This window comes from Phoca vitulina, unplaced genomic scaffold (genome assembly GCF_004348235.1).
Source record: "Phoca vitulina isolate PV1807 unplaced genomic scaffold, GSC_HSeal_1.0 scaffold3, whole genome shotgun sequence".
NCBI classification, from domain to species: Eukaryota; Metazoa; Chordata; class Mammalia; order Carnivora; family Phocidae; genus Phoca; species Phoca vitulina.
In genome coordinates, this window is record NW_022589706.1 from 60802632 (window position 1) to 60828378 (window position 25747).

The 25747-nt window shown below is 40.8% G+C and overlaps 1 protein-coding gene across 3 annotated transcripts in view; it reads right to left on the minus strand.

The window, feature by feature from the left end:
- The window catches only part of RASGEF1B (RasGEF domain family member 1B), a 632176-nt gene that overhangs the window by 540165 nt on the left and 66264 nt on the right, over positions 1 to 25747 (minus strand). Inside the window, exon 1 of one of the 3 annotated variants that reach the window (XM_032400628.1) lies at positions 25246 to 25397. The exons of the other annotated variants lie outside the window; for them this stretch is intronic. Coding sequence (XP_032256519.1) covers positions 25246 to 25314 — 69 coding nt within the window. The 5' untranslated portion in view covers positions 25315 to 25397. Of the gene's footprint in view, positions 1 to 25245; positions 25398 to 25747 lie in introns of those variants that run through there. 3 annotated transcript variants of the gene reach the window in all.

Genomic DNA, 25747 nt, shown 5'->3' on the forward strand with positions numbered 1-25747 from the left:
GGGCGAACTGGGAGCGGCTGGCGGTTTTAGAAGCACAAAGGGCAGAGACGCGCTCCGACGTGGAGGCAGGACTGGGAGCACTGCAGAGGGGCGCACAACCCAGGACGCTGCAGTTTATAGCTGCACGGACAGAAATGGAGATGGTGTGACCTGGAGAGCTCACTGAAGAACAGACTGCGATCTCTCTGCTCTGAGGCAGAGGGTTGGAAATGGTCTCTTCTGCTCTGACTCGCGGAAGAGATGTGGAAAGCCGACAGGGAAAGCCGCCAGAGAACAAAAGCCCCAAAAACTGATTCCCGCTGAGCCCATCCCCCGCCACAGGGGGGTAGGGCAACTCCGCCCAAACAGGGTTGCCTGAGTAACAGCAGGGCAGGCCCCTCCCGCAGAAGACAGGCTGGGAAAACAAGAGGCCAGCAACCCTAAGGTCCCAAGAAAACAGGTGCATCTTGCTTGGGTTCTGGTCAATAATTTGGACTCTATACATTCCCTCAAACACCCATCAACAGAATGACTAGGAGAAGGAACCCCCAAAATAGAAAAGACTCAGGGATTATGACTTATGCTGCAGATTTACAAATGGATGCAGATATAACCAAGATGTCGGAGATGGAATTCAGGCTAGCAATTGTGAAGACAATGGCTAGAATGGAGAAATCAATTAATGGCAACATAGAGTCTCTAAGGGCAGAAATGAAAGGTGAATTGGCAGAACTTTAAAATGCTATCAATGAGATCCATCCAATCTAGATAATCTAACAGCTAAGGTAAGTGAGGCAGAAGAACGAATAAGCGACCTGGAAGACAATATTATAGATAAAAAGGGAAAAGAGGAGGCCAGGGAAAAACAACTCAGAATCCATGAAAATAGAATCAGAGAAATAAGTGACACCATGAGGCATTCCAATGTCAGAATCATTGGAATCCCGGAGGGAGTGGAGAGAGAGAGAGGACTAGAAGATGTATTTGAGAATCGTAGCTGAGAACTTCCCTAATCTGGGGAATGAAACAAACATTCCTGTCCTAGAGGCAGAGAGGACCCCTCCCAAGATCAAGGAAAACAGGCCAACACCCCAGCATGTAATAGTAAAACTTGCAAATCTTAGAACCAAGGAAACCATCTTAAGGGCAGTTGGGGGAAGAGATTCCTTATGTACAGAGGGAGGAACATCAGAATAACGTCAGACCTATCCACAGAGACCTGGCAAGCCAGAAAGGCCTGGCAAGACATATTCAGGGTACTAAACGAGAAGAACATGCAGTCAAGAATACTTTATCTGGCAAGGCTTTCATTTAGAATGGATGGAGAGCTGCAGAGCTTCCACGACCGGCAGAAACTGAAAGAGTATGTGACCACTAAGCTGGCCCTGCAAGAAATATTAAGGGGGGTTCTATAAAAGGAGAAAGACCCCAAGAGTGATATACAACAGAAATTTACAGGGACAATCTATAAAAACAACGTCTTCACAGGCAACATGATGACAATTAATTCATATCTTTCAATAATCACTCTCAACGTGAATGGCCTAAATGCTCCCATAAAACGGCACAGGGTTGCAGATTGGATAAAAAGACAGGACCCATCCATATGCTGCTTACAAGAGACTCATTTTGAACCTAAAGATACATCCAGACTGAAAGTGAAGGGATGGAGATCCATCTTCCATGCCAGCGGACCTCAAAAGAAAGCTGGGGTAGCAATTCTTATATCAGACAAATTAGATTTTACACTAAAGTCTGTAATTAGAGACACAGAAGGACACTATATCATTCTTAAAGGGTCTATCCAACAAGATCTAACAATTGTAAATATCTATGCCCCCAACATGGGAGCAGCCATCTACATAAGCCAACTGTTAACCAAAATAAAGAGTCATACTGATAACAATACGTTAATTGTAGGAGACCTCACTACTCCACTCTCAGCAATGGACAGATCATCTAAGCAGAAAATCAACAAGGAAACAAGAGCTTTGAATGATACATTGGACCAGATGGACCTCATAGATATTTTTTTTTTTAAAGATTTTATTTATTTATTTGAGAGAGAGAGTGAGAGAGAGAAAGAGCACAAGAGCGGGGAGCGGGAGAGGGAGAAGCAGACTCCCTGCTGGGCAGGTAGCCCGATGCGGGACTCGATCCCGGGACTCCAGGATCATGACCTGAGCCGAAGGCAGTCGCTTAACCAACTGAGCCACCCAGGCGCCCTGGACCTCATAGATATTGACAGAACATTCCACCCTAAAACAACAGAATACTCATTCTTCTCGAGCGCACATGGAACTTTCTCCAGAATAGACCACATACTGGGTCACAAATCAGGTCTCAACAGATACCAAAAGATTGAGATTATTCCCTGCATATTCTCAGACCACAATGCTTTAAAACTGGAACTCAATCACAAGAAAAAATTTGGCAGCAATTCAAACACTTGGAAGCTAAAGACCACTCTGCTCAAGAATGTTTGGGTCAACCAGGAAATCAAAGAACTTAAACAATTCATAGAAATCAATGAGAACGAAAACACATCAGTCCAAAACCTACGGGATACTGCAAAGGCGGTCCTAAGGGGGAAATACATAGCCATCCAAGCCTCACTCAAAAAAATAGAAAAGTCCCGAATTCACCAACTAACTCTACACCTTAAAGAACTAGAGAAAAAGCAACAAATGATGCCTAAGCCACGCATTAGAAGAGAAATAATTAAAATTAGAGCAGAAATCAATGAATTAGAAACCAGAAACACAGTAGATCAGATCAACAAAACTAGAAGTTGGTTCTTTGAAAGAATTAATAAGATCGATAAACCACTGGCCAGACTTATCCAAAAGAAAAGAGAAAGGACCCAAATTAATAAAATTATGAATGAAAGGGGAGAGATCATGACTAACACCAAGGAAATAGAAACAATTATTAGAAATTATGATCAACACTATATGCCAATAAACTGAGCAATCTGGATGAAATGGAGGCCTTCCTGGAAACCTATAAGCTGCCAAGACTGAAACAGGAAGAAATTGACAACCTGAATAGGCCAACAACCAGTAACGAGATCGAAGCAGTGATCAAAAACCTCCCAAAAAACAAGAGTCCAGGGCCTGATGGATTCCCTGGGGAATTCTACCAAACATTCAAAGAAGAAGTAATACTTATTCTACTGAAGCTGTTTCAAAAAATAGAAACAGAAGGAAAACTTCCAAACTCATTCTATGAAGCCAGCATTACCTTAATCCCCAAACCAGGTAAAGACCCCATCAAAAAGGAGAATTTCAGACCGATATCCCTGATGAATATGGATTCCAAAATCCTCAACAAAATCCTAGCTAATAGGATCCAACAATACATTAAAAGGATCATCCACCACGACCAAGTGGGATTTATCCCCGGGATGCAAGGGTGGTTCAACATTCGCAAATCAATCAATGTGATAGAACACATTAATAAGAGGAGGGAGAAGAACCATATGGTCCTCTCAATTGATGCAGAAAAAGCATTCGACAAAATACAACATCTTTTCCTGATTAAAACTCTTCAGAGTATAGGGATAGAGGGAACATTCCTCAAGTTCATAAAATCCATCTATGAAAAACCCACAGTGAATATCATCCTCAATGCGGAAAAGCTGAGAGCCTTTCCCTTAAGATCAGGAACACGTCAAGGATGCCTACTCTCACCACTATTGTTCAACATAGTACTAGAAGTCCTAGCAACAGCAATCAGACAACAAAAAGAAATAAAAGGTATTCAAATTGGCAAAGAAGAAGTCAAACTCTCTCTCTTTTCGCAGACAACATGATACTTTATGTGGAAAACCCAAAAGACTCCACCCAAATTACTAGAACTCATACAGCAATTCAGTAATGTGGCAGGATACAAAATCAATGCACAGAAATCAGTTGCTTTCTTATACACTAACAATGCAACTGTAGAAAGAGAAATTAGAGAAACGATTCCATTTACAATAGCACCAAAAACCATAAGATACCTCGGAATAAACCTAACCAAAGAGGTAAAGGATCTATACTCTAGGAACTACAGAACACTCATGAAAGAAATTGAAGAAGACACAAAAATATGGAAAAATATTCCATGCTCATGGATCGGAAGAATAAACATTGTTAAAATGTCTATGCTACCCAGAGCAATCTATACCTTCAATGCCATCCTGATCAAAATTCCAATGACATTTTTCAAAGTGCTGGAACAAACAATCCTAAAATTTGTATGGAATCAGAAAAGACCCCGAATCGCCAAGAAAATGTTGAAAAAGAAAAACAAAGCTGGGAGCATCATGTTGCCCGATTTCAAGCTATATTACAAAGCTGTGATCACCAAGACAGCATGGTACTGGCACAAAAACAGACATACAGACCAATGGAACAGAATAGAGAACCCAGATACGGACCCTCAACTCTAAGGTCAAATAATCTTTGACAAAGCAGGAAAAAACATGCAATGGAAAAAAGACAGTCTCTTCAATAAATGGTGCTGGGAAAATTGGACAGCCACATGCAGAAGAATGAAACTCGACCATTCTCTAACACCATTCACAAAGATAAACTCAAAGTGGATGAAAGACCTCAATGTGAGACAGGAATTCATCAAAACCCTAGAGGAGAACATAGGCAGTAACCTCTTTGACATCGGCCACAGCAACTTCTTTCAAGATACATCTCCAAAAGCTAGTGAAACAAAAGCAAAAATGAACTTTTGGGACTTCATCAAGATAAAAAGCTTCTGCATAGCAAAGGAAACAGTCAACAAAACAAAGAGGCAACCCACGGAATGGGAGAAGATATTTGCAAATGACAAATAATCAAGTCAAAAAGTGGGCAGAAGATATGAAAAGACACTTCTCTGAAGAAGACATACAAATGGCTAACAGACACATGAAAAAATGTTCATCATCATCAGCCATCAGGGAAATTCAAATCAAAACCACATTGAGATACCACCTTACACCAGTTAGAATGGCAAAAATGGACAGGGAAAGAAACAACAAATGTTGGAGAGGTTGTGGAGAAAGGGGAACCTTCTTACATTGTTGGTGGGAATGCAAGTTGGTACAGCCACTTTGGAAAACAGTGTGAAGGGTCCTCAAAAATTTAAAAATAGAGCTACCCTATGACCCAGCAATTGCACTCCTGGGTATTTACCCCAAAGACACAGATGTAGTGAAAAGAAGGGCCATATGCACCCCAATGTTCATAGCAGCAATGTCCGCAATAGCCAAACTGTGGAAAGAGCCGAGATGCCCTTCAACAGATGAATGGATAAAGAAGATATGGTCCATATATACAATGGAATATTACTCAGCCATCAGAAAGGATGAATACCCAACTTTTACATCAACATGGATGGGACTGGAGGAGATTATGCTAAGTGAAATAAGTCAAGCAGAGAAAGTCAATTATCATATGGTTTCACTTATTTGTGGAACATAAGGAATAGCATGGAGGACATTAGGAGAAGGAAGGGAAAAATGGGGGGGGGGAATTGGAGGGAGAGATGAACCATGAGAGACTATGGATTCTGAGAAACAAACAGGGTTTTAGAGAGGAGGGGCAAGGGGGGATTGGTCAGCCCGGTGATGGGTATTAAGGACGGCACGTACTGCATGGAGCACTGGGTGTTATATGAAAACAATGGATCGTGGATCACCACATCAAAAACTAATGATGTATTGTATGGTGACTAACATAACATAATAAAATTAAAAAAATAATAATAATCTTATTAATTTTTTCGAAGGAAGTACCAAAACAGATTTCAAATGTTTCCTAAATACAGTAAAACCAAGACAAAAGTTATGGAGAAAATAAAATTAGCAATCCAACATGCAAGAACAAAGAAAGTAGCATCTCAAACTACTAGGAAGGGAAATAAAGCCTTACCAGATAAAATTCTTCTAGGAATAATTTTCAAGGGTGGCTCATATTTTATCTTGAATTTTTTTACCTAGTTGTCTCAAGATTTATTCCTCCAAATCTTGCTGCCTTTCCCAAATTTTTTTTTTTTAAGACCATGCAAGGACACTGAATTTAAATAGTTAAATTAACATTATCTCATTATGCTAAGATAATGAGGTAGCTGTTCACATTTGGAAAGTACTCCAAAATCAGGTTTTTAAGAAGGCCTTCAAAAGACTCAAAGCCGAGGAATAATTCAGAATGTTTTGTTGTTTTGTTTTGTTTTTCCAAATAGGATGTATGGCCCTCACCAGTAGGGTTGTTACAAGCTGATGAAATCTCATCAGTGTACCCAACAAGGAAAAAAAAATACTTACATACGTCCCTGCATCCAAAGGGTTTATGAAGACTCACAATACAGAAACTGCTTTTTCAAACTGAACTCCAGAGTTTTATGCATTTAACTCTACTGGGGTTCTCTAGATTTGAAGCCTGGTTTTCCAGGAAAGTGGAAAAAACACATGGATACTTGTCCGGATAAGTCATTACAAGCTGTAGCAAATTAGGTAAATGAGTTCAACTCTCTATAATTTTTCATTGAAAATGGAGGGATGAGTCTAGAAATTTCTCACATCACCATCATTTTGCAACTATGTCTAAAACAAGACAGAAAGCTTTACTGAAAGCTTTGGAAAGTCACAACCAGTAGGAAAAAGACACTGACTCAAGCACAAAAGCCAATTATGTTGTTTTAAAAATTGTAGCAAAAGTTCATGGATAGTTTAATATTTAAAGTTAATGATAAGATAATGTTAATAAGTACATTTTCCATTTTCATTTTTTGTAACCACCCTTCAAAATTATAACATCATAGAATATAACGGAAACAATTTGCCTTGTGAAGAAAATCTCTATACTTATTATCTAAATGTTCCAATTAATTGTGGTTGAAGATTTATTTTAAAAAATCAAAAAATCTAAATGGACAAACAAAACAATTACCAAAAAAGTAAATAAAACTACATTACATTTTACACTTCTGTGTTCTTCAATTGAATGATACTGTAACTTAAAAACAATAAAGTTTCAACTATTTAAATTAAAAATGCCAGACACATACCAATATTTTTAACCAATTTAAACAATGTTAAAGTTTCTATCATAACAGATCTTAGAATTTACAACCAATGTTATCCTAAAATATTTTAGGGTCCAGGGCCTTCCACAAAGAAGGACAAATCATATTAGGTGATGCTAACATCCTTTTTATCCACCCTCAATATTTGAAAGCAAATGAAGTCAGGTTAATATGAAAGTCAAATCTGCAAGCCGTCAAGACCAAAGGGAAAGGAGAAAGAAATCCATCAAAGAAGTATTTTACATCCTTTGGTATGTACACTCATGGAGTAAAATGTTTTTCAAGTTTCCCTGATTATGGGGGAAGAGGAAGATTTATGGAAAAGGTAGAGTGTGGTTTTATGCATTTATTCATTTGTGTTTTAGTTCTACAAGACTGCTATCTCTATGTTCTGGGGATACAACAGTGAAGAAATAAACATAGTTCTTCTCACTGTCTAATACTGATCTTCTTGTTAGGACAGTAACTCCACATTTGTTGCATTGTGGAATGAAGAGTGAATCTAGAGACAGCAAAATAGCTTGTTGAACCTCATCTGAGGAACAGCTTTCTACTCTCACAATATAGAAGGGAAATAGAGAAAAAGAGAAAAGAGAGAGTTAGCCGTGTGTTTTCACAAGTAGGAGTTTTCCCTGCCTTAGCATGCTCGAAGGAAGGAAGAAGGAAAAAGGGACAGACACATGCGTACTAAGGATCCACCCACTCAGAGATACGGCTCAGTGTGAGTCCTGCAGCCTCTCATGTTTGTATTCCTCCACCTTGGGGTCGAATGAGGAAGAAAACTAATTTGATAGAATAAGTAATAAAGGAGCACTGCGTACTCTCTCTAGAGGACCACGGTGTAACTTCCTATTTAACTTCCTTTTTGGAGGAAATGTCAGTATCAAAATACAATCTTCCGTCTGGATAAGCACAGAGTTGACCATTACCTTTCCAACAGATCTGCCTCTCTGAGAGCTCCACCTTTCAAAAGATAACTGAGCCTATCTTGATATTAAAAAAACAAGGACCCATTTATGTTTTTAAAGGGAATGGCACATATTTGCATTACACAGAGGCAAATTTGATAGTTCAAAATTCTAAAATATGCAGGTAATACAGTAATGTGCAGCATTATCAAGGAAAACATAATTAGAGCAAAGACCACCTTACTGCATTTCAAAAGTGCAAGGAAAACTAATACATTTGGCTGGTGTTAGTCACTGTTTTCATGGATCAGTATCAAAGCGCAAAAACTGAAGCCAATAAACTGCTTATATTTCTTAATTTTCAAGATTTTATGTGCGAGAAAATTGATGATGTTTCATAGTAAAATTGATTTAAATCAACCTGTCATTGATTTGTTTACCTAAACAGTTCCACTTCTTAATTTATTAAAGGGATAATACTGAGTTGACGATCTAATTTTTCTATATGCAAACTTAAATAGAAAAAAACGTCGCCACACTCACACACAACATATATAGTAAAGTAATACTCCCAACCATCTAGCCTTGCAACTATGAACTGGATAAAAAAACAGATTAGACCAAACTCCCTTCTTACTCCTTAAATACTACAAGAACACCTTTTGTGATTTCATTTATTTATTTGTCAAATATTTACTAAGTATCATTTTCCCTGCCTACCATGTAAATAGGTAGAAGATGCTATGAAAGAAATGTTAAGTTTTTACCCTGGACTTCAGGGATTTATACTTTAATTGAAGGTATTATCTTGTAGGTCCTCCTAACAGTTGGCTTAGACAGAAATTTTACACTGTTTATTTTCCAATTTGGATATACTCTCTATCCCATATCTCTTGCATTAGGCTGTTACTATCTTAAGGGCAGAAACACTGACACCTTCCATGTAACAACTATTCCAATTCTCAGGGTACATACACCACATACACAATAGAAAATAAAATATTTTTCTAGTATAAAACAGTGAGAGACCAGTTTCCCCAAAACTCTTTTAATAATAAAATACTAAAAGAGTTTAGCATTTTTTTCTGAGTATTTTTATAATTCATCACTCAGCAATAGTATAAATCATATTTTCTGAAATTAAAAGTACTATACAGCAAAAAAAAAAATCCCTTATGAATAAACAAATTCTAAAACAATGTTAACATCTTCATAACATTGTTCTATTTGGCTAAGTCGATGTGACAGATGGGTTATTGTAAACTGAAATTCCTTACTTGCACTTAATTTCCTATTTAAAAACAAATCAAACCCACACCACCACACCGGAGTACATTTCTAGTTCATTGCAAGCTGACCAATTAAAGTCAAATCCATGTATTTTGCATAACGAAAACTAAATTTAACTCTTTCCACCATTTGAAGCACTAAAACAACCTTAGAGTCGCAAGACGTGGCTCAAGACCCAGCTTTGCCACATACTAATTTTCTGACCTTGGGTAACTCATCTAACTTCTTGGTGATTCAGATTCCTCACGTGCAAGTTAAGAAGTTAAGATGCAATTCATTCAGCATCCCACTCCATCTCTAACTCTTTGAAGACACTGGCATTTACTAAACTTCTAATACTATCCTCATTCAAGCCAAATGACATTCTATTTAACCACAAAACACAACCAACACAAGCCACATCATTATACACCATTCTTGTGAATTCATCCACTTTTACCTGAATATGTAATGAGGCACACAGCATTTTTATGAATTGGCAGAATTTGTTACAAACCAGTAATTCAAGCGGTCACTCTGATCTTTCAAGAAGTTGCTATTGTTCTCTATCATTTGAAGTTCTAATAGGAAACAGATGACATATTCAAATTGGGTAATTTAAGGAAAGCTCAGTAAAATTTTGACTATTTGCAAAGATACAAGAAGGGTATAAGAAAAACCACAAGGCATGATACAGTATCTTGGGACTGGTAACATGCCCCATTACCCACCCACCCCACACACACAAAGTAGCAAGAGAAGGGAGAGTTGCAGGAAGTTGAAGACAGACAGGCTATAGGGAGAGAATCACAGGAGATGTGATCTTAGGTAGAAGGACACAGCCAGCCCAAGGTGACCTTGCAAATAGGGAGTTGAGGTAATAAATGCCTTGCCCTCACAATCTCCACTCCTTCCAGTCTCTGACCAATGTCTCCCATTGACTAAACCCAATTAGAAGCTGAGGCCAAGAGAACCCTGTGGATGTATTTCATACAGGTTGGCTTCCTAGAGTAGAGTGGAGAAAGATCAAGAACTAGAGGTGTGAAGGGAAATACTGAACACAAACCTCTTCCCTCTAATTAGGCTACATTCTCAAAGAGTTATACTGCCCCCCAACTTGACAGGAGACTTCTTTAATGGTGTCATGAATACAAACTACTTGTCTAGTGAGCTCATGTAATATGCTGGATCCCTTCCAAATTCTATGTATTTAATGTTCAAATAATCTTTATTCTAATACTAAACCTATTAGAACTCTCTAATGTAGTCATCTGGGATAATTTTAGATCTCAACAGGTTTTCACAAAGAATGCAAGCAAACCAATTGCTTAAATTGGAAGAAATGTCAATGTTAGTAAAGATTGATTTTCTATACTCCTTCTCTCTAATTAGTAGCTTTGGACATCAATGAGTTGCATGAAAAGAGCCACAATGATTTCTCTGATTAAGTAGCTCCAGCAAACTAGAAAGGTTGGAGCACAGCATTATTAACTCTTTCATGGGCTGTGCATGTAAAGCCGTGCTGAGCTGCACACAATATCGAAATGCTCCAGGGGATAGGAGAATAAAAGTGGCTAACAGGAGGAGGAGCTTCAAAAGGAGGACTTCATTTAAACCTCTAGTTTAGAAAAGGCAAGGAGCATATCCATCAATGTAGAAAGAAAACTACTGCTAATTGGATACTTGCTACCATGTGCTATGCCTAGTGCTTTTACATCATATCTCATGTAATCTGCAGAACAGCCTAGTGAGATATTTTTATTTAGAGCATTTTACACATGCAGAAAGTAACTTGCCTAAGCCACTACAAACAAAAATCAAAAAAATCCAATAATGAGACACAAATTCTAAAAGGTTTTGATGTGACCCCAGACCCAGACATAATGCCAACTTTTTACCATTTTTAATCATTGCTGTGTCTTAAAAAGTTGTAAGACACAGATAACTTATTCTGCCTATTTATAGCATCAATCTGGAAAAGCAGAATTTCTTCTGAAATTGACTACTTCTTTTGACAAATATTTTAAGGGGTTGTCACAGCACTTGGAAGCATGCTGGGAAGAGTTAGTCTGTGAAATCTTTTCCCTAGAATAGGCACACTGGTTTTCCACCACACACCCAGTTCAGAATAGTCCTCTGTTTTTGTGCTTAGAAATCAAGCCTCCTCAAGTACACTCGGGGCAGAGACTACGCCTTCTTCCTTTTGTAATCCTTACAGCACCAAGCACACATATAGGACACATAACTGGGATTAAATAAATACTTGTTTAATGAGTAATCAGCATAGCACAGGATGTTATGGGCAAGAGACTTCAGAAAGAAAAGTACACACTGGTTTATCTACCCAAGAAAGATAGAAATTGAACCAATCTTTTATCCTCACTAGTGCTGTGGCATCTAATTTGCTTTTCCTGTGGGCCAGAGACCAAGTACACTACCGGTGCTTTCTGTAGTGGAGGCTTCCCCACACCCATCACGTCTACTCAAAATTGACCCCACCTCCAAATAATTAATACAAGAGCAATGATGCTAAAATGTTACGAAGTGGAAAAATAAGAAGAAAGGTGACATCTAATGTTAATTATGTGTCAGGCATAGTACTTAACATTTTACACGTATTTTCTCATTTAACCCTTATAACAATTACTGTCTTCACTTTATAGATGAAGACACTGAGCTTAGAGAAGTTAAGTAACTTGCCTATGGTCACACAAATAATAAATGATGAGTGACAGAGTAAAGATTCAGCTTACACTCTAGAAGATAATCATTAAAGGGCAGCATATTATCCAAAAGACAAGAAATAGGTGTAGCCACTACAGGAAACAGTATGGAGGTTCCTCAAAAAATTTAAAGTAGAACTACCAAATGACCCAGCAATTCCAGTTTGGGGTACTTATCAAAAAAAACAAAAAAAAACAAAAACACTAACTCAAAAAAACATTTGCACTCCCATGTTCACCACAACATTATTTACAATAGCCAAAATACGGAAACAACTTAAGTGTCCATCGACAGTCAAATGGACAAAGACAATGTGATGTATATTCAGCCATATAAAAGAATGAAATTGTGCTATTTGTCCAACATAGATGGACCTTGGAGACACTATACTAAGTGAAATAGGTCAGAGACAGAGAAAGACAAATACCATATCATCCCACTTACATGTGGAAACAAAAAGAAGAAGGAGGAGGAGGAGGAGGAGAAGGAGAAGAAGAAAAAGAAAAAGAAAGAAGCAAGAAGCTCATGGATTCATAGATACAGAGAACAGATGGGTGATTGCCAGAGATGGGAGGTCGGGGTGGACAAAATGGATAAAAGTGGTCAAACAAATACAAACTTTCAGTTATAAAATAAATAAACCCTGGGATGTACTGTCCATAGTGTGGTGACCATAGCTAATAATTGTAATGCATACCTGAAAGTTACTAAAAGAATAAATCTTACAATTTCTCATAACAAGGAAAAAATACATTCTGTAACTTTGCATGACAGATGTTAACTAGACTTATTGTGGTGATCATTTCACAATATAGAAAAATATCAAATCACTTCGTTGTACACCTGAAACTAATATAATGTTGTATGTATCTCATTTAAAAAAAAAAAAGGCAGCCTTTAATATCACTAAAGATACAGGGAGTGGGCACCAACTTTTGCCTTGGTCACACTGGAGTCATTATTGAGATGACTAATGCATATGAGGTTTGCTTGCTCCCTTACATTGGTGAGGGCATCACAGCTCACACCCAGGTTGCCCTAGAAAGAGTGGGGGAGCTTGGGAACAGAAGACCTAGAGCTGAAGTCCTAGTTCCATTGTTCTCTGGCTGTGGTTATCTGGGGGCATTCACTTTTCCTCTCTGAACCTCAGCTTCTAAGTCTGTCAAGTGGGGATGATAATACTTTAAGAACCATTCAGAGGATTCAATCAAGGTGCTTCCAAATCTAGAAAGCACTGTGCCACAAAATTTGTTGATTATTCGCTTCTACTGATAACACTCTCTGCCACCAGCAGGATAGGAGACCCCATAACATAAAATCCTGGGCCATCACCCCAACATGCTGTACCTTGGGAATGGTTTGTTGAGAGAGAAAAATCTAATTATTCTTTATAGCTCACGGCTTGGGTTACTCTTCATCCAGTGATCTAAGGAAATTGAAGGAAGAGATGGGGATAGCTAGAAATAGCAGGTGGGATTTATGCTAATTTTGTGGGACAAGGAAGGGCTTGAAAATGATTTTGGAAAGAGATAAAGTTGCTCCCATTTGTTATCATATTCATCTTCAAGGCCAGAAATGGGAAGAAACTTTACTAATGATGGAATTAGTTTTTCATTTATTTATTTTATTTTATTATTATTTTTTAAGTAAACTCTATGCCCAACATGGGGCTCAAACTCACGACCCTGAGATCAAGAGTCCCATGCTCTACCCACTGAGCCCCTAATTTTCCATTTAAATAATAATATTTTATGGTATTTAAGCATACTCTACATTGTTCCAAACTGTATTTGAGGTAAGATACATTATAGTTTTTGGTACCACTTTGTGATTTTGCAAAGAATTTCATAGTAATGATTTCAATTGGTGGTATTTTTTTAAAGATTGTATTTATTTATTTATTTATTTATTTATTTGAGAGAGAGAGAGAGAGAGAGCATGAGCAGGGGAGAGGAGCAGAGGGGGAGGGAGAAACAGACTCCCCACTGAGCAGGGAGCCCACCGTGGGGCTCCATCCCAGGACTCTGAGATCATGACCTAGCCAAAGGCAGACATTTAACTGAGCCACCCAGATGCCCTTAAATTGGTGGTATTTTTTAGAGTGCTATCTTCTTAATTCTTTGAAGGAGGAAATCATACATAGGAAAGGTGATAAATTATTTTTATGATGTGAAAGTTTGGTTAGACAATTTTTAGACCCAAGCTGTTTTCCAGAGCTAGTATTTCTTAATTCCCTGTTCCCTAGTTTTTCCATCTGTAAATAGAGTAAAATAATCCCCTACTGTTCTTCCATTTCTAATAAAATTACGTATGTAAGGTGTTTTGGCAAATTCAAAAGAACTGTTTTTATTGTCCATTACCCATCAACTCTGCTAAGTGAGAGTATATTTCTTAGTCACTCTAACCCACAGCAATTCCAAATCAAGGATGCAACCCTAAAGAAATTCCTTTATTTATCTAGGAAGTATTCGCACATAAGGGAAGTCCATACAACGTGCAGAGAGGGAGATGAATTAACTAGGAACCCCAGAGGGTCCGCCCAGCTGCTTGGACATCCAAACCTGGCACTGAGCAAATGAACTCCTAAAATCACTGGAGGCATCAGGGTACTCACCCAGCCATCTGACTCACACACAGCATCTGGGCATGAGAAAATTTTATTTCCCAAATCCCACTTCCCTGTCCCCTCTTCCCTAGCCACACATACAAACAATCTGGACAGTCCATAAGGTAGAGGATAATTTTAGGGGGTTCCCCAGGGCCTGGCTGGATGCTTTCCAATCATTTCTTTCTGGCCTGTAAAATCAGATGCACTATTTCTTTATACATGAGAAAAAATGAAATCAGTTTCTATTTGCAGAGTGAGATGGAGAAAATGAAAATCGCACACAGCTATGTCACAGATTCTTAGAAAGGACCTTCCTAAACTAGAAGAGAGGAAGGAGGCAAAAGAGAAACTCAAAAGAAAAGGAAGTTTGATTTGTGAGCCCCTGAAAAGTGTCCCACACCCTCAGTCTCATGTACGTACATAGCACATTTAAGGTTTTGGAGCATAGGTGGTAAATAAAATCAATGAGATTTCTGGATGCATTTTAACCACTGGTCATGTGGTTTAATCATCATGGCCATTCCAGAAGCAAATTGCTGTGTGTCAGTCTGTCCGTGTGTCTTCCTGTCTATGTGTGGCTCTGTATGTGCATCTGAGCTCTCCCACACCACCCTTCTTTCTCCTAACGGACATACAACACATTTTAACACATATGAAATTTGGTTAAAATGAACACCAAGAATAGATTGTTGGACCAAAAAAAAAAAGGCCTGGGGAATTAGATTTCACAAAAGGCCTATATTAATTCAAGAATGGAATAGGAAAGAAGGACACTGATTAAGAAGGAGTATGTGGACCAATATTCTGTACCTAAATATGGTTTCAAATGAAATCATCTTATCACGTACCCAAATTTTGCTGGCCACATAAACCCAACTCCACCCTGAGAACATCAGATTCTCTTCCAAAGATCCCTCCTTCTTTGGTATTGGTAGGTGTCCTCGGGGGGAAATTACATCATGTGAGCACTCAAACCAGTCCAGGCAACCATAGGACCTGCTGGCTCCAGGTTGCCCATAAGCCTGAAAGGCTCCTCTAGGAGACTACCCATTATTGCTCTGCCCAGGCCATCAGTGCTCCCCTTGCATGGAAAGGGTTCCCTTCTCTGAGTTCTACTCTCTGAAACAATATAGGATGATCCTGCTGTGGGGCCAAGTTCTTTTTTCTGACACGGAGTAGCCAGGCTCAGGGGACAGAAGGAAAGGGGAGGGAGTTCAAGCAACAGCCACTGTATGTTTCTGCAATCTATAATCCTAGACTCTCAGACCCTCTTCAGAGCCCAGCAAACCCTCCTTGCAATTTGCCTCCTGCCACTGCTATCTGCTCCCACCCTCCCCACATCTTGACAGAATTTCCCTCATAAACTCAGTTAAGTTTCGTCCTGAGCAAGTGCTTTTTTCTTTAAGGAAATCTCTAGATACAAGTAGATTCCAGGACTTACTGCCCAGGGGTTAAAGCTCTAGTTGTAAATTATGACTGCTTCCTATTTCCTTCTCTAGCTTTCAAATGGAAGCATTTCTATTCCTTACCATCCATACCGTCCTCGACAGTCCATTCACCAACAGATCCTCGCATGCCTGGGATGCCAAGTATGCACCTTATGTTTCTGTGCTCTCCATCACAGTATCAGAAATAGCAATTCACATTTGTATAATGCTTGACATTTTATAAAGGACTTTCACATTTATTACCATTCTGGAGCCTCACATCATTTCTGTGAATAAAGCAAATCGAATATTGTTACTTTCATTTTAAAGCTACAAAAATTGACGCTCAGAAAGGTAAGGAGATTTCCCCTAATAGCATTCAGCCAGTGAGGAGATGAGCCAGGCTCAGAATCCAGATCTTAAGACTCCTGGTGTAGGTTCTTTGCAATTCATAATGCTGCCACCCTCTAGCTTTCAGCCCCATGCACCTCTCTGTAGGCTCCCTCACTTGGCTTCCAGCCAAGTTCAAATAATCTCCATGAAAGTAAATTTCCATGCTTTCAGGCCATCCAACAGAGTTTCCAGAGAAGCAGGGCATCATTACTCCCTCTTTCCCACTGGAAATATGATAAGAAAGCCCACTGGGTAAGTGTTCTTTGGAGTAAATTAATTTTGGAATAATCTAATCTGACTTCCAGCCAGAATTCTCCACCAACAGCATGCAACATAAAAGTCTGATGAATAAAATCTTGACTTATAGCATGGATTTGCTTCACTTGACTTATTTTGAGGACGCATGTTTGCAAACCAATTGAAAAATAAAAAATACTCTGTGTTTAATTATATTGCAATCTATGGTTGAATTTCATTTAAATGGAATTTATAATTGGCACATTTGTCAAGTACTACTTCTGCCAGAGTTGTATGTAAAAGTACATTATCAACATTTGTACAACCGCAGCCCAAGTTAGCTAGCATCAAGACACATCCCATCGATTGGGGGGCAAGTCACTAAAGGACAGTGGCTGTCGCATTTCCATAAAATACAAGTAAATATATTCAGAAATAAATTGGTTCCCAGATTTTGCTAAAACAGCATATGGCATGTTTTCAAAGTTAATGAGCACTGATTGAGCACCTATGTTGTGCTCAGCACTGTGGAGAATTCAGAAAAGTAAAAGGTATGTCCTAAGATAGTCAAAGAAGAGAGACACCCCAGGGTATCGGGATCAAGGTGAAAGTATATAATTATCATCATTATCATCATCATCATTATACTATTTGTCAATTAACTACATGCCAAACACTAGGCTTAGTATTTTATTTGAATTATCTTATTTAATCTTCATAACAACTCAATGACATAGTTACTATTATCATTCCAATTTTACAGAAAATAAAAGCGAGACACAAAGAACTATTTTATTTAAGGTCATATAGATACGAATTGAAAGAGCCAGGATTGGAAGCCAAATATCTGAATCTCCAGCCTGTGTACTCTTAGCCTCTTTCCCATAATTGGAGAAGCCTTCATGATGGGCTGGATCTTTACCATGGCTCTGGCAGGGTTTAGTTAGGAAGAATGGAAAAAATGAAGAAAGGTCATCATATTAAAGGATAAGCAAGTAGCATAAACAAAGGCATGGGGCAAGAATTTGTATGTGACCTGTGAGGATCCCTGAAGAAAATTAATGGCAGGAAATAAAGTTAGCTAGGCAGAGTAAGACATTTAAGAGAATACCTTAGAAATAACCCAGACAGAATTTAAAGACTTGAGCCTTTGGAAATAGAAAGTGACATAGACAGACTCTTGCGTGGGAAGGTGACAATGAAAAGCCATTGTAGTACACTAGCAGCATATTCAGGAAAAGGGGAAAAGAGGAAGACTTGAAAGAAGCAAACCAATTATTACTTATGGTGAAATCCCCTCCAGACCCTACTGCTCCTTGGTCATGGTACATATTCAATAAATGTTTGTCAGATCAGTGGACAAAAACTAATAGGGATAAAAAGAAAGGTCTAAGTCCAAGAAAGAATCTGCGGGAGTCACTGACAGATTGTTCATGAAGAAAAAAGAAAAGGAAGAAAGTAAAAATGGTACCAAAGAGCTACTCTAGGTAAAAAGGTGTGTGGTGCTTTTGGCTGACAATGGAGTTGGAAAGGAGGAGGTTCCAGGTGGGCCCAGGGAGGGTGAGGAGTCCTCTATTTCGCTTTGAAAATGTAGAGGTTTGAAAGGGATACAGAATACTTACTATATTATAGGCATTTGGAGAAACAGGCCTAAAATACATTTAAGATTCTCCAAGGGTAGAAAACACAGTCCTTATTCATCACGAAATTCAGGTAAACAAAAGTTGTCATTTTATTTATGGGCTACTTCTATAGGCAACCCCAAGCAGGTAGAACTTCTTAAATATAAGTGTCACTACTAGACCTACTGTATTTTATCAAAGACCTGTGAAGTAGAGAAATTCATAATGTACAAGAATACTATCACAAATTGCAAAGAACTAAACCGAAGGAAATAAATCAAAGAGTGAAGCTCTTTTCCTGTTCCTTGTGACATGCAGCCAGCACTGGCCATTTGACAGATAGGAAACACCAGCCTTTACTTACCAAAATACAAAAAGGAAAAAATCATGTAATGGTTTCTCAGCAAGAAGCCATTAGACAGATGTAATCATAATGGGACCAAATATTCCTATAAATGAAATGCATGCATTTAGGACCACAAGCAGAGTTTAAAAGCAGCCAACACAAAAGGTAAGTAGAGTTGCCTGTGCGTATACAATGGCTCAGATGTGAGAGAGCAATCCAATTGGCCCTCAAACAAACTGAATTGTGAATTTACAAGACAAACTCAGTATCCATTAGCTTAAAATTCAAATGACCCTCATCGAAAGCCCAGCTGTGGCAACAGGAGCTATTATTCTCAAAGTAAACTTCTCCCTTCTGATCATGCACCGACATCCAATCACTGAAGCTACAGCCTTCCTCATCCAAATTATTTGCTTTCAAAACAGCCTGACCACTCGGCTCTTTCTTTAGATGCTTGAAGCCCATCAGAATGACCAAGTGGATGAGAGCATGTAAGATTCATTTAAACAAAGGGGCTCACTGTAATAGACAAAATCAAGATCTCTACCAGGCAAATTAGAAGGGGGAAAAAAACTGCTTGAAAGTATAAGTTCTTTCAAGAGAGAAGAGTTGGGGTCAATTAAAATATAAAGCTGGAAAGATCCACAAATGTAGCCTGAGGAGTCATTCAGCCCATGGAGCACATTTGTTGTTAGTAGATGCAAAGAGAAATAAATTGAAATCCAACTACAATGTTCTAAATAAAAAGCGTATCATAAAATGGGCTCAGGTAACATGTCAAAACTTTTACCCAATTTAGAGGCAGAATATTTATCAAAGGTTATTTGGTAAGTTAGTTGTTTGACACCCTGAAAATATTTTCTCCCAAAAAATAATGTTATTCATGGTGATTGGCTTCCCATGTAGACCACAAAAAATCTCCTAGAGTATGGTGTAATAATGTGTAAGTATAATACTGGGATAATGAGGTAATGCCAATTGTTCTGTAAAAATAGAATCTTATCATCCTATATAGCAGTGCTTTTCAAATTATGAGTCACAACTCATGAAATCAATTCAATGGGTCTTTCCCTGGTTAATTCTTAATAGAATGGAAGAAATGGAACGGAAAGAACAGAATTGCAAAGATCAAAGAACGTCCCCTGTCATAAGTAAAAGTATTATTCTTGAAACTTAATTTCAATATTATAGGTATAAATAGCTCTGTGCATTCAGGATTGCAGTGTAAAATATATTTCTTACTGTGGGTCACAGTTAAAACAGTTTGCATGTCTTTTAGCAAGGCTTTCATGGGGTGCCTAACACAAAGCCAGGGTTTAATAACACTTGTTAAATGAATGAGTGAGTGCGTGAACTGGTGAACACATGAAGAACGAATAAATAGGATGCCAGTGATACACCTCTCTCAGTCACAGACCTGACACTTGCAGAGGAAAGCTTGCTCACATTTCCACTAGCCTTTCCATACTAGTGAGGCAGTGGGACAGAGGGTTGCCCGACTGTAATTCCCAATAGCTAGTTCCCTTGGCCTGGGACAGGATCTCTATCACAATAGGGGCCATTATGCGGGAAAGATGGGGACAAGGCTTCTACAACTGAGTAGGACTGGACTCTAGGGGCTGGGTTCTGAGGGGGCGGGGGAAGATAAGATAGGGTTGCCAGATTTAGCAAATAAAAATACAGGGTGCTGGTTAAATTGGAACTTCAGAAAAACAACAAATAGTTAAAGAGCAAGGAAAATCATGAACCTTCAGAGTTGGAAGATCCATCTGATCCATCAGTTACTTATGTGAGGCAAAATGATGTGTACAATACTCTGCTGGGTGCTGTGGAAAGAAAAAACACTTAGTTCTTGAGCCTGAAGAGGTCAGAGACACACAGGCAAGGAGCTCAGCCATGACCATGCCCTGAGCACTATTCTAAGCACTTTCCAGGCATTAACTCATTTAACCCTCGTCACCCTGCGTTCGGCACTGCTATCATCCCCATTGAAGACCAAAAACTGAAGCACAGAGAAGTTACAAGAGAAAGCCGCCATAGGTCTCCTATAGAAACACACTAATAGTATTCAGTGGGCCTGAAGTAGAGGGCTGGCTGGGTCCAAGGGGCTGGGTCTGGAGGGGGGATCTGAGCTGAATCTTGCAGGAAGAGGAAAACTCAAAAGATGATTTAGGGGAAGAACACTCCAGGCAGAGCCAACAGCTTAACAGTAAGAGGACATGATCAAGAAACAGGCGTAGACAAAAGTTGTTGGAGTACCAGGAATATAATAAGAGGAAGGAAAGACTGGACAAGAAATTTAGGTAGTGACCACACTGTCAAGAGGAACCACATCCGCTACTGCATCTGCATGCAGTGGCAAACCATCAAAGAATTGGGGGTATATAAATGGACACTGTGGTGAGTTGGGCTATTAAGGAAAATTGCTTTGGCAATGGTCCCAAAGATAGAGTAGATGAGGCAGCAATCAGAGGCCAGGACAAGATCAGGTAAGTCAGTGCAGCTGGCTGGCAAAGCACTGTGGAATCGGAGTCCAGGATTTACCTCCAAGATTGGATCCATCATAGGGATGGACATAACCTTGGACAATTCAGGTAATGACCCTGAGCCCTGGCTTCCTCACTTCTAAAACAGGGTTGACAATACAACTTAACCTCATAGTGTCCTTGGAGAATAAAACAGAAAACATGCAGGAAATGCTTCATAAGTGGAAGCTCTCTGTAAAGGGTCATGGTGATTGAACTTGAATCCTTCCCTTAACAATTCCTCTGAGTTCAATCAGCCTTTGATTGAACATTCCAGGAGTAAGGTACTCATGCCATCCCAATGGTAACACAGTGAAGGAGAAAGAATGGAAGAATTCGGGTGTTTACCTTTCCTATTTCCAAAGAGAAAGAGTATAACTAGGAATAAAGCTGAGGTAGAAAACAAAAAAACAAAACGCCAAATACCAAGTAACCATAGTTGAAGAAGGTAGGTGAACTTGGTATCCTCACTCTAGCACACATTACTAGAGTGACCCTAACCAAATTACTTAAACTCTGTAAACCCTGATTTTCTCGTCTGTGAAGCATGGTTGTTAACACCTATATCGGGAACCCATTGGGAAGAGAGCTGAGACTGCATATGTTATGCCCTTAGAACAATGCCTACCAGAGTGGACAATAAATGACATTATTGTATTATGTATAAATTAAAATAAAGCTATAGTCACAGTTAGGCAGCAATAGTGGTAGAGACAGAAAACAGAATGTGGAAATAAGTAGAACATAAATGAAGTGTGACAATTCTAGAGGAGACCACGTCCAGAAACAGGGGCATGGAATTGAACACCCCTTTTCTGGACAGCCAGATGTGTTCTGCCCAGTGGATGTGGCTCCTGAAATGTGCCCCTCCAGGTGAGATGATAAAGGATGGCAGCATTAAAAATGCAGGTTTGCAGACTGAGGGAAGGGGGCCTGGAAGGAGAAAACGTAGTCGCCTCTGACTATATAATTCTCCTGCCTCTTTCTGCTGTGAAACCAGACCCCATCGCTGACTCTCAGGAAGGCACAGTGCAAAGCAATGCTGAGGCTGAGGTGGGGGGCAGGTTCATAATACGTCAGAGCTGACAGGGGCAGGAATGGATGTCGGGGCCAGACCTCCATCCGTCTGAGCATACAGGACACATGTAAGTAGGACCTGCAAGGTCTGAAACCACCGTTCTATGCTTAGAATGTCCTACTTCTCTAGACAGCAGAACATACAGAAAGCCCACTCTTCCTGCGGAAGCTCTGCCTTGGTGACGCACAAACGTTATTCCAAAAATCTAGCCCAATGCTCGGGGCACTGCCATGACTGAGGTAAACTTACTAGCCTTTCATTTTTTCTTGAAATTTTAAAATTGTTTCTCAAGGACTTGGTTTGTAAACTGAAATACTAAGAAAACGTAGAGGGAAGATTAACAAAATGATCATGAAGACACTCTGGGTTTCAAATGTGCACCATCTGTCCTTCGTCTCTGAAGATGACACAGCAAGGTACGCACTGGACCTGTTTTCCAACCACAGTGACTCTCTGCCCCTGTGTTCTCCCACAACCTGTCACCCGATCTCCCTTGTCAGACAACTGCAAACACGCGAGAGGTCCAGTCTGGATTGAGTATTCTTTCAGGCAGAATCTCCTCTGTGCACACCAAACTGGCCTGTGTCGGAAGAAAGCACATTCGTGGCCACCCCCCTAACCAAAATGAAACCAAAGGCCATTCATGATGAAAATCTCCATCTCTTCTCTTGATCTCCCTGAAACTAAAGGTAGCCTCCAAAGTTAGAATTAGAGCATTTGGTGGAAATGAAAAGCTGCCTAGATTTTCTCATGTCCTAGCACTTTCACTTTTGGGAAGTGAATATTTAGAAAGGTTTAAGAATATCTTTCTTACACATTTCTCTCCCTCCCAAATATAGAGAGCGCAACAAATGCCTCTTCATTTATGAGTAAGAATGGGTTGCCTGAGAAGAAAGCAATCTCAAAACACATTCCTGACTCAGTTATTCACCTCTTTGGGCAGATTTTCCCCCATAGGTAGGGAAGGGATATCTCTTAACTCTTCCAGCAACACTGATTAAAAGTGATATCTGGTGGGGTGATTCAGCCAACACTGGATCAATCATCTGTAGAAAGGAGAAAGCAGAGACTACAGTGGCTCCTGCCCCCAGACGGGTAGAAAATAACACAAAGCAAGATAAATGGAGTTACCAAGGACTGAGGGAATTCCCTTTTCCAGGAGCTCTTCAAAGACAAAACAGCCACCCATTTTCTTAATTGTCTAAGTATGTCTCTGACTACTTTTTAAGCCACCCTCCAACCAGCAATGATTGAGAGCCAATTATTCTAAGAAATCAAGGTGGGGCATCTACTGGCTGGAGGATAAAACAGACAGGAATAGAACACCAAAAGTCAGTACATACAACAAAATGACTTGGTGTGGGTTTGAAATTTAAAAACAAAAATCCAGGGGATGCCTGGCTGGCTTTGTTGGTAGAGCATACAACTCTTGATCTTCTGGGTGTGAGTTCAAACCTTACGTTGGATATAGAAATTACTTAAAAATAAAATCTTTTAAAAAAATAAATAAAAATAAAAATCCAAATACAATGAAGAAAAAGCCAGAGAGAAAATTTTAAACGAGCATCTCACCTCTCTGGGATGACCCCCAAATGCTACCTAACACTTACATCACAGAGAAGGAAATGAGCAGAGATGTAACAGGCCAAAGGAGACAGCTGATTTTAGCTGCAGGCCTGGAAAACTTTACTTTTTCAGGCTTTTCATTATTTTTTTAGATTTCAGGCCCCCAAGCACCCAGGCATTTCAGTCTGGCTTCTCCCAATCTGCTCTCGTTTTCCCAGCTGCACTTCATCACTTACTATTGAGATCTCCTTGCTTTCCCACAGCAGAGATAATGGGTTGGGCAATCTGAGATCTAAAATCAAAGCAATGTGACCACAGGCCCTCAGAAGGTAAGAGTGCCTGCAGTTGCAAAGCGGAGAAGAGACTCACAAGCAGCCAGGGAAGAGCCTGAGAGTTTGCAGCCTGAAGAGTTGTCTTGCTGAAGGACAAGCTTTCACACCCAGGAGAGAATGGGGGAGAGAATTTGCTCTCAAATTCTGCTCTCCCTGGCCAGTCAGGAAACTGCAGACGGAGAGGGCCCAGGTAGCCCCTGGAGTAGCCCTGAGGCTGCCAGGAAGAGTTGTCAGGCCCGAGGATGGAGTGAGGAGTGCCCTGCGAGAACACGCAAGGCTGGTTAACCTGGCCACGGCTGGGGCCACTGCCCTGTGGTCCAGGCCTAGTTGTCAGGCAGTCTGCTGGGTAGATAGAGACAAAGGATACACTGTTGCCACTGCAGAGGTAAGGGGAAGGGGGGTTGCTGTGCACACCGTGTGAAGCTGTCCCTACCGAGCAGCCAATAGAGGTTTCCCATTAAACAGTTGCTGCCACCACTCCTCAGTAGGACAAGCCAGCCAGCCTTCCCGTAAACGACTGCGTGCAGAGATGCGTACCCCATCACTGCCACCTCGGTCAGGTGTGAGCAATCAGATGTACCTGCCTTCAGAATTGCGGATGCGTCCGCCGGGGTCGGCAAATCCCATTGTAACCCTTCCCATCCGCAATGTAGCTCACTCACAGAAGAAATGAGTTAACTTCAGTGGAGTTTGGAGTGTGCTGGAGGTTGGGGGAAGGGACTAGGAGGAGGCAGAAAGACAGAAACCTTCTGATCTAAAGATTTTTACCGTTTGGGTTTATTTGTTTGTTTTTTCGGATTAAAAGAGGGGAGAACGAAGCAGCAAAAAGGGACTGCAGGATACTGCTCATTTTCAGACATTCCTGGCATTTTAGGTAAAGAGCAACTCGCAAAACTCTGTCCAGATTGACAGAAAACGTGCTCGCCCGTCAAGCAAGGAAGAAGAAAACAGATTCACTGAGGTCCAGGAGGCGAGAATTCAGGCTCCCGGGCTTCAGGTCTCCTCCTCGCCATCCTCGCCCTGCCCCACCCCAGACTTCCAGGTGGAAAGCCGGCAAGTGAGACTGCACTCACTTGTCAACTCCTGGGGACCCCAGGGCCCCGCTCGGGGCTCGCCGCCCCGCCACCGCGGACGCCCGCGGCTGCGGGGACACACCCTCCACCTACCTCAAACATGGGAGAGGCGCCCTTGCTCGGCAACGTGCAGCCCAGGAGCTCGGCGAGAAACTTTGCCATATACGAGCGCTGAGGCAGGCTCCCTCCCGAAGCGCCCGATGCGTCCTCGCCCCGCGCGGGACCCGGAGCGGCGGCCGGGGCTCGCGCGCAGCAGCCCGCGGGCCAGAGAGGCCGGGGCTCGGGGGCTGCCCCGCGGCGACCGGGGATGGGGGGCGGGGCGGAGGGCCTGTAGGGGGAGGGGGCGGGGGGGCCGGGGCCCGGGCGAGCGCCTGCTGCTGGGCCGCCGCCGCCCGCTCCGCCGACCCAGCCTCCCGCGCCGCGGGAGCCGGGCGCTGCGGTCCGCGCTAGCCTTTCCCGCTGAATGTCACCATTACCATAGTAAAGGGAAGGGCCCCGCCGAGGGGGTGGCGGGAGGGCCAACGGCTCCGCAGGACCGCGGAGCGCGCGGGCAAGGGCAGCGAGCGGACAGAGCGCCGCGGCGCAGGCACCCGCC